A 13,584-nucleotide genomic window follows, 5' to 3' on the forward strand; every position below is an offset into this window, starting at 1 on the left:
AATTCTGTTACTCAGATTCACACTTTGGAACCCAGTTATCTGTACATTTAACATATGAAAATGATTATGGCTGAAGGTGATCCCGAAAGTACTAGAATTGACATTTTAGAGCAAGTCCATCCATCAGGTGAATGCCTTTCACAAAAATTAGACTCAAAGAAAACAAATTCTTTAGCATTAACACCATTTCAGCCTAAATTTATCTTAAATCACTCTTTAAAAAATTTTAATTTTCCAGCCCAAGTTTTCCAAATGTGCTTTGCCAGCTAAGCAACCTCCAATTCTCTAAGACTGAACATTTAAGGGCTTTAAATGAACAAGGTGCTCTGATGAATTACTCTACAGAAAATATCGTCAGGCAATCAGAGCCACATATATGTGCCACAGTCCACAAGGTTAAAGACTGCATTTAAAAACACAGTTGTTTACTTGACAAATTCAAACTGCAGGAAATGCCACAACATTTAATTTTGTTATGCTAGTGTGTACAAAAATACAAGTATTTCAGAGAGTAAAAATTATTTGCCTTGACCAGGATTTAAACCCAGATCCTTGGATATCGACTAGTTTGTTTCCGCCTGGTAAGATACTGAGACTTTCCCTTGAAAAATTTCTTTCTCATTCATTCCTCAATTTTGTGAATACATGTTTGTCAAAGCATTCATTTACTGAGATTCAAAATTAGTACAGACACAACAGTGAAATTATAGTAAGTAAAATGCTATGATTTTTTTGGAAATTGTGGCAAAAAATAAATGGCTGAAAAATTAGGGTTTTTCCCTGATGTATACCAAACAAAAATATTTTGCAATTAACAAGGAATGAGTCATAATGGACTTTTAAAATGCACACTTACCTTTTTGATGGGCCACCCCAAATACCACCCTCTCCTTCATATTTCGGACTACCATTGCTGTTCACATTTAACCAGGGAGGAGAATAGGCATCAGAATCTGACCCATGTTCAAGAAAACTTCTTTTCTTATAAACATCCTTTGAATGATAGGACCCATGATGAACTGGAGTCATTTTACCCTTCACTGAACCCCTCGGAGAAGGTGATTCACTGGTCCAATCAGGGTTATAGCTACCTGTTGGTGTGCTACTCTTAGATCTGCGTCTTCTCTTTCCAGTTCCATCATCCTGTTCCAAAAATAATCAAATATTCTTATTAATTCCCAAAATGTTTATGAGCAATAATTTATTGATCCACCAACACCAATATCAAAAAGGAAAGAAACAAGTGTAAATCACAGTACTGATTGAAGTGCTGTTTATTTCTTTTGGTTTTGGCCATATATATTTATTTGCCTTGCTTACAAAATGGAGCACCAATAAGAGACAACAACAAAATAAAAGTCAAACAATGTTTGGTTTAAATCTACATACTCAAAAATAAAGTGTATGCACCTTAATTTTTACAGTGCCTTTTAACCCTCATTTTAAAACAACTATTAAGTACAAAAAGTCCTCTTGGATTTATGTTAGTCCACACCAGGGACTGTAGTTAAACACTTTGGCAGCAAAATTAAATTTATCATAAAACATATTTTCTTCTGTTGTGAAATGAACCAATCTGGAATGCAAATTTGATTTGTAGAAAACAAATCACCTTTAGACTCCTCTTTTGGATGACCATATTAAATATTTGGTAATTTTCCACAGAATTTATGTTAAGATGCAATGCCTTTCACCACCATACAAATATACAGCCCTCCACTCAATACACCGGCTTATACACACTCCTCTTTAACCCACAAATTTCAATTAAGAACTTTGAACAATTATGCATATATCGCCACCGGGAATAGGTAAAACTCAAACCTAGTTGAAAAAATACTTCGGGAAAAGTGAAAAGCAATGGCTATAAGTAGAATTTCCTCCTCTCAGTCCACAAAATTTAGAGACTTCAAGTGTTGTTTTATCCCATTCCTACGAGATATCTTCTTTAAAATCTCCAAACCTTCCTCCTTCCCTGAAAGCAGCCTTTTACCCTTCCCTTACTCCCTCCAAAAATAGCTAATGACAAGGATAAACAAGAAATGCTACTTAAATCAGGCATCTATAAACTAAAATGCAATAATTGCAACAACTATTTTGTCCGTCAAACAGGGAGGAATATCAATACATGAGCCAAAGTTCAAATTCAATTTTTGTAACACGCTAGGTGTCACAAAAATCAAAACTCCAATTCCCTCTTCACAAAATTCCTAATAAATTTCAGACACAATGCAATTTTGTCCCAGAAATACTGCATATCCCCCTAAATAATTAATGGATGCTCTCAAGCAAATTTCTAGCCCCAAACACACAGACTTAAAGCTGATTTAAAACTCCTCCACAACACTTGACTATTGATTGCCCTGAACTACTCTATTTCTTCAACTTCGGGATACCAGCTCAATCCACCCGCACCCAATCCCTACTCCAGCTGCCTATTCCTAGGATATATCTCACTAAGCGCTCACCATTATTTTGCCTCTCCTCTCTTCTAAATTCACTCTCTCGCACTGTGAATCCTCTTTACTTATCATGTAACAATTTCACCACCCAAGCTTTATCCCAACTGTCAACCAATTAAATATTTCCCCAGCCCATGTTCAGTTCTCATTATTTACGGTTATGCTATTATTGTATTTTGTCCTCTTTCATGTTTTTGTAATATTTTTCACTGTAAATTGGTGCCACTACTGTAGGTGAATACTGTATTAAAATAAAATGAAATAGAAGGCATTTGGCAGAACCCAAAACGGTTCTTTAAAATAAGCAACTATACTTTCATCACTCCCCTCTCCTTTTCAAGAAACTGACCTTGAGGGAAAACAAAACCAACCTTTCAACATAACTGTTTGCCCCTACCCTCCCATGCCCCTGTCCTCACCCCATGCCATAACCAAGGCACCAACACCTTTTCCCTTCCATCACCCTCTCCTCTGTCCTAAGCATATATATTTAACTTCTGCATGAAAACGAAATTTGTACCTGATAATGCCACAAGTTATTGAAATGCATTGTATCTAAAAATAGAGTCTCTGGAATTTACAAAATCTATTAATATGGATGTCTCACAAATCTATGAAGTGAAGCCTGAAACTATTAAGTTTATTCTCTTTTTGACTTCTCACTCAATTGAAGGCTCATAGAGTCTCTGAATGGTAAGCATGCAGCAGTTTAATTTTCAAATTGGTGTTAGCTTCAGCAGGGTGACATTTCATTGGGTTATGGCCAGGCACTCTCCTCTGTTGTTATATAGGTTTGCTTCAGCATCTTTTTCGAAAAGAGACCTGTTTTGTCAGAATTAACCACACAACCTACAAGCTTCTTGAAGTCTCCAATGGAGTTCTTTGTGGGCATTTCTGCCAGAGTTAGCTGCTTCACCATACCTCACAATGCTGTGGATACCAATTGCCCTTTTAAACTTCTCGAATCACCCACGGCTTGCCTTATATACTTCTTTGATGGCTGTTTATATTCTGGTGTCTTCTTAACGTGGTCCGCAAAAATCACTTTTACAGTCTCACGAATTATATTCTTGTTAATAGTGCTCCACTGAACTACTTTCTCCAAATCCATATGACAAAAAACCTTTCAACATGGTTGAAAATAGTAATTGTTGCATAGAAATTCGTGTTACAACCTTTGACGCATCTCCTTAATCTTGCCATTGTTTTTGAGAATAGCGCAAATCACTAATGTAGACTGATTGTATGTGCATGCTACATCAGCCACACTCATACCTCGTTCTCACTTTTAAATGATTTTACTTTTCATTTCTACACTTATTTTTATTCTCTTATGGCTGTCTTCCTTCAGTTTTTTCTTTCGAAATGTTTTTACAAGGTTTATTACTCTTGGAACAAAAAATCACAAATAAATTTGAACACATTACGAAGAATGTGAAATCACAAGCAATACTAAGATGCTAAAAGATCAAGTGCTAAACACAATTGATACAGCAGGTGTACGATCCAGGACTTTTCCTCTCCTTATCACTCGTTATGCAAAAGAACGCTCACTAAGCAAGTCATTTTTTTACAATATTTTTGCTCATTATACAAGTTTATGCCAGGTACTCATTAAGTAAAATTCCACTGTTTAAGGAAGATCAACTCTTTATAAACCAGGCTGCTCTTGATATCTCTCTCTTCCAACTCAGTTATTAACGGCAACCATATATTCCTCCATAGCGGTAACATATCTTTAACTAATGAGGAAAGTACTAGGCGAACAGCTTTTTTGAACGAGAAAAGTACCCTCATTTAAAATAATCTTTCACGCTGAACTATATATATGGATTTCTTTAGTGAGAAATCACTATATTATCCAAGATAAATTCAAAGAACTGTGGTAGATATAAAAGTGGCAGTAATTTTAATGATAATCAATAATATGATTAACTTGCAATCCTAATATTAATTTGGAAGATAATTGTTCTTTGCCGATGATTCATGAGAAATATGCGATTGATTCATGACAGTAACTTTTAACTGAGTAACTGGCTAATATGCACTAAAATGTAGAAATTTCAAACAGAAAAAATAATACACCTTGACCAGGGTTCGAATCCCAGTCTTTCATACTTTGAAATTTCTACATTCAAGGATATACACTGAAAGTTAAGAAATGTCTGAAATATTTGTTCTTTCAAAGAAAGCTAATCTTTCAATTCTTTAATTATCTTTCACATAGTCAATCTTATTTCAGCTGAAATCTTAAATAACATCAATACCATGATACCAGGACATATTCATTTAAAGAGACTTATATGTACTTAAAAATATTTGACCTCTAATGGGAAAATCAATTTCCATATGGGCTTCTAATCTATATTAACATTATTAACATGCTGATATACTCTCCAATCCAAAATTGTTCGATTTCTTGCTATTAACTTTTTGCACTCGGATGTCGAGTGTGACTCGACACGGTTAGCAACGGCAGCAGCTAGTATGTTGAGCCACACTCGACACGGAGTTTCACCACGAGGGGAATTGGGATTTTTGTCTATTTTTCCAATAACTTTTCTTGTAATCATCTACATGAAAGGAAAAGGAAAGTTAAAGCTTCATTAATAGCATGGCTTGTTTTATAAATGAATAGTATCAACCCATTATTTTGTTGTCGACATAAATGCCGTCTCCCAAAGGATGCCACCACCTACGCAGATTTTTTTTGTAATCTATTTTCTGTGTTGTAAGTTCTTTTTCATTTGCATTGTTTGCCCTTCATTACTTGGAAGCCAGCTAAATTTAAAGCAATGTCTTTTAGAGATTATCGGTGTCTGAAACAAGATCGCCAGAATGTAAAGTTACCTCAGTCAGCTGATCCTTAGTTCATTGCTTTCTAGTTTGGACTCTTTCATTTCCTTGTCTTCCTAGTGTCCGTTGTCTCATCAAACATTCTGCCTGCTCTTTTCCTATCTATTGCATAGTCAGGAATCTTGAGTAGGATGGTCCAAGATATGATCTATTGTCTATTATATTCATAGTAAAACACAAACCTTAGGCCTTTTCCTGGAGTCGTCCTTTTTTGAGGTTGCATCATGATTGTTTGAGAAGTGTCCAATACATGAGTCATTGATTCATAGTAACTCAAACCTTAGCACTTTTCCTTTGTTGTGCTTTTTTGAGGTTGCATCATCTTCCTGTGGTAAAAAACCTTCCTTATCTTAGTCTCTGAGGTTTGCTTACGTTTCTAGAAGCATAACGCAGGTGTTTTCCCTAATGACAGAGGGTTCTCTTACAACAGATGCTTTCCCTTTAGTTGGACGAATGCTTTGCCAGCTAGTAGTTGCTCATTCTGAACGATTTTCACCTCCTCACGATGGATAAGTATTCCAAAGAATTAGAAAGTAGCTACGAAGAATTTTACATCGAAACGAATTTATTAACAAATATAATAGTGACAAAAGTGAGTTATCTGAGAATGCATTTGGAGATGATGAACCAGTCGCCTGTCCAAGTGGAACTATGGAAAGGAAAACATCCAAAGATCAGGGTGAATGTACTGACAGTGACAGTGATGTTGAATTCATACCGACAAAACCAAGACGCACAATTGTTTATTCAAATGATAGTGATGGAATTATAGGCAATAGTATCGTGCATTCGGGCATAAGGCCCAGTGAAAGTAGTGTTCGTAGTGGAAAACCGGAAAAAGAAAAGTGGAATGCTGTATCTGTGAATGACCATGAGCCTAGCAGAATCCCCTTCTCCACTGGTCAGTTACGTGTTGGACCTCAAGTTCCTTCTGGATGTGCCACGCCAATAGAGTTTTTTCAGTTGTTTATTACAGACACATTGATACAAAACATAACAGAAGAAACTAACGAGTATGCTAGGCATAAAATTAGCCAGAAAGAACTATCGCAGCAATCCACTTGGAATAATTGGAAAGATGTGATGATTGCGGAAATGAAGGCTTTTCTTGACGTAATACTAAATATGGGTGCATTGAATCACCCTAACTTACAGAGTTATTGGTCCACGGATTTTGAGTCTCATATACCATTTTTTCGAGCTGTTTTCAAAAGAGAAAGGTTCTTGCAAATATTTTGGATGTTACCCTTGAAAAATGATCAAAAGTCACAAGTAAAGATTTGAGAACAAGAACCGAGAAGGTAAACTGCTTCTTGTCATACCTTGAAATGAAATTTAGGGAGAGATTCTGCCCTGGAAGGGAGATTTCTGTTGATGAGGCTGTTGTTGGTTTCAAGGGAAAGATACACTTCATCACGTATAATCCTAAAAAGCCGACAAAATGGGGTATTCGTCCATATGTCCTCTCAGATTCCAAAAGTGGTTACGTACATTCATTTGTCCCTTATTATGGGGGAATAACAACTGAAACATTGGTGAGACCTGATCTCCCTTTCACTAGCACAATAGTTTTAGAACTACATGAAAGATTGAAGAACTCAGTATCTGGTTCTCAAGGCTATCATTTCTTCACTGACAGGTATTACACTAGTGTCACTCTTGCAAGGAATTGCTAAAGGAAAAAACACACTTGACAGGGACAATAATGCCCAATAGGAAAGATAATCCACCTGTGATCAAACATCCAAAGCTAAAGAAAGGAAAGACAGTGGCTTACAGGGATGAAAATCTAATGCTCCTTGCATGGAAAGACAAGAGGATAGTCACAATGCTCAGTACGTGGGACACTGCAGAGACTGAGTCCATGGAAAGGAGAGTTTGTGGTGGTGGGAATGAAATATTTTTCAAACCCAAGGTTGTGACAAATTATACCAAGTTTATGGGGGGAGTTGATATAGCGGATCATTATAAGAGCACCTACTGTTTCATGAGGAAAACTCTAAAATGGTGGCATAAATTATTTTTCTGGGGGCTTGAGGTCAGTGTTGTAAATTCATTTATAATGTATAAAGAATGCCAACAAAGAAAAAATGAAAAACCGATCTCGCATGTGAAATTTGTTAGGAAACTAGTACACGATCTCGTTGGAGAATTCCGAGATGGTACACAAACTTCCAGGGTTAGATTACCATCCACAAACATAAGAGCAACGTTTAGATGGAAAACTCCATATAATCACACCTCACCCTAACAAAAAACAAAGATTGTGCGGTTTGCTCTGACCGAAAAATCAAAGGAGGAAGAAGAGAGACGATATACGAGGGTCATCCGGAAAGTAGTACCCGTTCGTGAAATAAAGACACAAAAGTAAATATTAACAAACATAAAAAATTTTATTTGAAAGAGGATACTTTAAACTACTTCTCAACATAATCTCCAAGCAAATTAAGGCATTTGTCATAACGTGTGACAAGTTTCTGTATTCCTGCTGCATAGTCCTTCGCCGCCAGCTCATTGAGATACGCGAGGGACCCATCTTGCACAAATTTTTGCATAATGCAGATGGTGTTTAACAATTTCATGAACAATTGTTCGAGAAACATTGGGAAAATGCTCACAGATGTCATCAATTGTGACGCGCCGATCGTTCCTCACGAATTCGTCAACTGAGCTCACCAGTTGGTCTGTAATGACAGACGGTCTCCCCGAACGCTCATCGTCGTGTGTGTTCCCCCTCCCCATGTTGAAGTTGCGACACCACCGCCGAACAGACGACTCGTCCATTACATTGTCTCCATACACCTCCTTTAATTGGCGATGAATATCACATGGGCGAACGTTTCTTGCATTGAGGAATTTAATCACTGCCCTCACTTCACAACTGGCGGCGTTCTCAATTTTTTTAAACATTGTAAACAATCACAGAAACAACACAGGCAATGCTAGCGTCACGCAACTTGGCTCAGAGAAGGCAGACAAGCCACTGAAGCTATCTGACCTCGTCCAGCGGCTACTCGCGTCGTCAGCACTTCATGCGGCACGAACGGGTACTACTTTCCGGATGACCCTCTTATATCCGTGAGACGTGTGAATGTAAACCAGGTCTTAATGTTGGTGAATGCTTCCCAAATATCATACCATGAAAAATTATAGTTTAAATTATGGTTTATCAATAAATTTATCAATAATTATGTCAAAAAATCCAAATAAATAAGTTTGTATGAAAAGAAACTCCAGTTTTTCATTCTAGTGCCACGCTTAGTAAATTTGGGGTATTTAAAAAATTGAATCCCAAGTAGACTAAGGCAATCGAGAGAAAAGCACCCGAGTGCCAAGGGTTAAATGCATGGCAGAATTGTTTTAATCATAAAGGAAAGGTCATTTAAATCCAGATTTAAAAACTGCATTCACAATGTCCAGCTATTTGCAACAAAAAATGTTGCTCGGAAGATCTACACACGGAAGAAGTATTTTTCTTCTCAAAGGTCTTTTAAGTAGTATTGGTTTTCTTCCGAAAGTTTTCTTTTAATCTATTCTGAAGAGTCCAAACTAATTGTATTTATAAATAGTTTACAGGTATCTTTGATGGCCGCAAGTAAATTTGCACTGATTTCTGCATGAAATACTTCAATAGATTCTGTTACTTCTGAGATATCTAGTTTTGTCCCCTCTTGTACATTTTGTACATATATGGACATTGTCAGCCCACTGACATAATTCATGCATCATTTGAAGATCAGAAAGAATAATCAAGCAGATGGGCTCAACATAATCTCCTGTTGCTACAAAAAAATATGGATGCACCCTCTTCTCCATTCAAATGAACATTAGCCTAATGTGAGGTTAGTCTTATGTTCTTCCTCCTGAGCATTTTTGGAACATAGAATGGTGAGAGGAATGGAAGAGGCAGTTGAAGTAGAAGGGAATGTAACAAGTCTAGCTTCAAATTTCTCTCTCTTAATAATACCCGAAGCAGATATAAATTGTTTTTCCTTTGCTATAGTCAGAAGAGTAAAAATCATTTGGCAAATCACAAAAAAATACTGCAGCAAAGAATGCATGTAGCAGATCAACCAATGCAGCCTGCATTTAAGGATTTTATGCATCAAGTTGCAGGTTCATGACACACAAAACCGGGATAGGGTAGATTTTCAGACGGACAGGTACATGGGTATTGTGGAAAGTATTAGTGTTTAGGGGAGGAGACTGACAGCTGAGGTCATTTGCACCATTAGGGGTGGACAGGAAAGGATGAAGGGCGGAGAGAAACCTGGCGTTGGTATTGGCCCACTCTAAACGAAAGATGCCAAGGGGTCTGCAGCGTAACGTCCCATCTGACGGATGGCGTACTTACTCAAAGTGATGTTTACATAGCACCTCAAGTAGAGATCGGGATACCACTGAAAAATATCTGCCACCTTCAGGATTAAAACCCAGGCCCTCTTGGTGGGAAGCCAGTACATTGGCCAACGCACTATCCCGATCTCTGGTCTTCAAATAGGAATATAAAGTTACGTGCACTCAAGTCATTGCCAAAGAAATTACCTTACCTTAATAGGAGTTTTTTTGGCCTCCCTGATGATTTCTAAGCTAGGGTTCTCTGGATGTACACACTCCTTCAGGAAGGTAAAGTTTTCCAAGGTGAGAGAGGAATTTGTTTCTTCCACTGTTGATCATGAAAAAAATCCAATGAGAGCATTTTGTGAAGGATCCTAAATCTCAATACATATTTCCAATTTAAACATTACTCCATAACATTTTTGATTGCTGAGACCTTAGCAACCCAAAAAGCAACACTAACAAATATTTTAGTTTCTATTGATTATCAATTTTACTTGACGAAAAACAAGAGTGTATTCTTTCTACAAGGTACCGTATTTTCAAAGGCATTGCAGAAAGAAATATATTATTCTCCAAATGAACAGCAGTGGGAAATGGCATTTTATTGATTAACACTTGATAAAATAATTTTGTTCGCATGAATTATCTTTAAAACAAAACTGAAATGCAGTCTTTCTGATAAATTATAATTACGGAATGGAAACTTGACCATTATATTTATGAAGCATTCAAATCGGCATGAAACAAATTATTAGATTTAAAATGGGTTTCATATCATTCTTTGTTAAGTAATCTACAGTTTTAGTGACATTCAAATTCATTTAATTCAAGGCCAATAAGGGTAAAATATAATGCCAAAAGATGAAAAAAACTCTATGCGTATGAAATAATTATGATAATCATTATATTAGATTTAAAAATGAACCTTAATTTAAATACATAAGCCTTCATGCATATGAAATTCATTAAGAGTGGTGGAGGAGGAATGGAGAGAGAGAGGATGAGAGCAGTCCTTTCCCAGGGCCACAATTAAGTTTTATAGGAAGTTCTCGTAGCCACAAAACTGTACAATTTTGATTTTTAGCTGGGTTGTCCTAAGACATGACCAAACTTCTGGACCCAAGATTCACCAGGCATTAAACGAATGTTTTAACAATATAGGCTGCCATACCACTGCTTTCAAATATTGTAAAGGTGGACATACATTGAATTACAGAGAAAACTTTCCAAAAATCTTCCAATACAATATAACGCTATTTATTCAATGCATTTTCAAAATTTCAATTACTTCATTCAACAATATTATCATTGTCAGCGACAAACTTATGAGCACAAAAATTCTACCCATCTAGTTAATTCAAAGGTGGCAGTCATTCTAATTATGTGGTAATCCACAAACTTTGGGGTTTTGTTAAAAGTTGTTGAAAAAACATGCAATTTAGAGCTCAACACTTTAAGATTTGATTATCAATCATCAATTATCAAAAATAATTGCGTACATGATATAGCTATTTATAATGGTCAATAATTGGTTTTGAATATCCTAGTTATCTGAAATAGCCGCTAGCTAGACTGCTCAGGCAAGTGGACCTCATGTATAAAGATTATTAACAACAACAATTAAGAACAATTAAATTCAACTCACAAAATTCTAATACTTCTCGGGTTGATCTCATTTTTTTCCCAGTTGGAGTATAGTAATAGATGTCGGCTAAGCGTTTGTTATTTGCTCCACCATCAACAGTGGAACGATAGACCACTTCTCGTTTCCATCCTAAAAATAATTAAAGAAAATTTTCAAATACTTACATGGGAGATTGAAAGTTTCATACTTATAATGAATCCCAGTTCCTGCTTTTGAGTGATTAATATTACAACTGTAGATAATAAAAAAAATGGCATATAAAATGGCTAGGAGGGTGACCCTGTGATGTACTAAACTTATTCATTTATTTAGCCTTAGTCCGAAAACAGCACTTTTTGGCCTTTACATTGAGCTATGAACAGTGACAATGGACATAATTACGAACACCCAAGCCCTAGATGGAGAAAAATCTACCCAGGAGGGAATCGAACCTGCAACCCTAGGATTGGCAGAAGAGGACGTTAACACGCTGCCAACGGGGCAGGCAAGAGAGAACAATGGAACATTTAACATAATGTTTTCTAAAAATTTTGAAATTAGCAATGCACTACATGGAAGTGAAGATGCCATTGAGTAAGAGGAAAGTGATAACCCCCGTGAATATAACTGCGGAAATGATTTTATAGCAGTGATGATCAATTTCTAGGATTCTAGAATGAATTTATATACGTGCCACTTGTAATTTTTTAATATAACAATTCAATTTTCTTCATATAATTTCTTAACATCAAAATACATTGATCCTTTTCTGTCTGATCCAAGTATTTTTGTAAATTCTGAACTGTAAAACCACAGTGCATCTTATAGGCTAAGAAATATAGGTTTGTAGATGATCAAGCTTCATATATTCTATTGTTTCAGGCTTCACTTCGTGGAAGTATTTAATATCCATTACTAAAAAAGAAAGACTCGTACTTTTCCACAGATTTTATTATACGGTACAATGCCTTTCACCGACTTGCGGCATCATCAGGTACAAATTTGCAAAACAGACAGCCACCCCTCTCAAATCCTTCCAACCCTCCCCGCCCCCACTCTGTCCTGAGGGTATATATGCTTGCTCTGTCTGTTTTGCAGATCAAGCTTCAGTTTGCCAATCAGTCAAGCATTGCTAAGAACAAGGTAAAGCCAGTGCAATAATCGTGATATGAGAAAAATTGTAAACAGGAGAAAGGACATGCAAGTTTCAAGAAAGAGAAAAGCTAAGTTAAATATTATATGACATGTTCATAAACTAGATTATACCATAGCAGGTGGAACAGTTTACTTATCTCAGAAGTGCTATGGACCAAAATGATCAAAGAAGCAGGAGCATAAGAAAAAATATATTTGGCAAAAATGTTTTCACAATGAGGAGGGAGTATATGACAGTGATTATGCCTAAGAATGTTAAGAAAAGACTAGTTAAGACTTTGATAAGCATGTTTTGTACTGTGAGGAAACTTTGAAGAAAGATAATACGCATATAATGAAGGATTTTTACATATGGGTGAGAAAATGGTGAAAAAATCAAAATGGATGGAAAAGAGAACAAGCAAAGAGGTACTAGACATTGTTAGGGATGAGAGTAGATTGTCAGAAGAAATCTCAACTGCAGGTGGATGAAGACAATTTTAATAGATGATGGAATGTTGAAGATTATGAAGACATTGGATGGAATGAAAGGAAGTAGAATGTATGCAGAATTGAAGAAGGGATTTTGTTTAGGGAGGGGCCAGGTTGTGTTGTGGGAGGCTAAAATGTGTAGGGGTGTTAACACTGAGTCCAACCAAAACATACCTTAACTGGTAAATGGCCAATAATAATATTATTGATATTTTAAAAATACTTAATGTATAGCCAAAAAACCATTCAATTTCACTAATATTTACCATTTAATAATGTAGTCATTTGTTTTAAAATTTCAGGGTGGCTGTAAATCAGGGAAGTATACCCTTGAATAACGTTGCACAAATTAACAGACAAGTAGACAAATATATTTTTACTTAATAAAACAAAATATTTGTAAAATTATATGAAAACAGATTAACTGTATCAATAAAAATATAAAAATTCAGAGACAAACAAAGATACGGCAAAAATTTGAGTTTGAGTTGGAGAAAATTTGTTCTCATTAAGGTAAGCATTGATTGTGCCATAGCAAAACTGAAATAAATATGCACTTTAAAAAAGGAAGAGTGAATTGCATCCCACAGTTTAGTAAGAAGTGGCTAGGTGTATATTAATAAGAAAACTCAAGCCTTAGGAAAACTTGCCATTGCAAATGATAAAATACAATGA

The 13,584-nt window shown here is 36.0% G+C and overlaps 1 protein-coding gene across 1 annotated transcript in view; it reads right to left on the reverse strand.

The window, feature by feature from the left end:
• Positions 1-13,584, reverse strand: part of LOC139687878 (uncharacterized) — a 50,313-nt gene that overhangs the window by 33,400 nt on the left and 3,329 nt on the right. The window contains exons 3-5 of the mRNA XM_071585214.1: positions 11,305-11,433; positions 9,869-9,984; positions 857-1,143 (exon numbers count right to left, since the gene is read on the reverse strand). Of these exons, the coding sequence (XP_071441315.1) occupies positions 857-1,143; positions 9,869-9,984; positions 11,305-11,433 (532 nt within the window). The remainder of the gene's footprint in view (positions 1-856; positions 1,144-9,868; positions 9,985-11,304; positions 11,434-13,584) is intronic.

Source organism: Hetaerina americana, unplaced genomic scaffold, assembly GCF_022747635.1.
Source record: "Hetaerina americana unplaced genomic scaffold, ioHetAmer1.1.p SCAF_2, whole genome shotgun sequence".
NCBI classification, from domain to species: domain Eukaryota; kingdom Metazoa; phylum Arthropoda; class Insecta; order Odonata; family Calopterygidae; genus Hetaerina; species Hetaerina americana.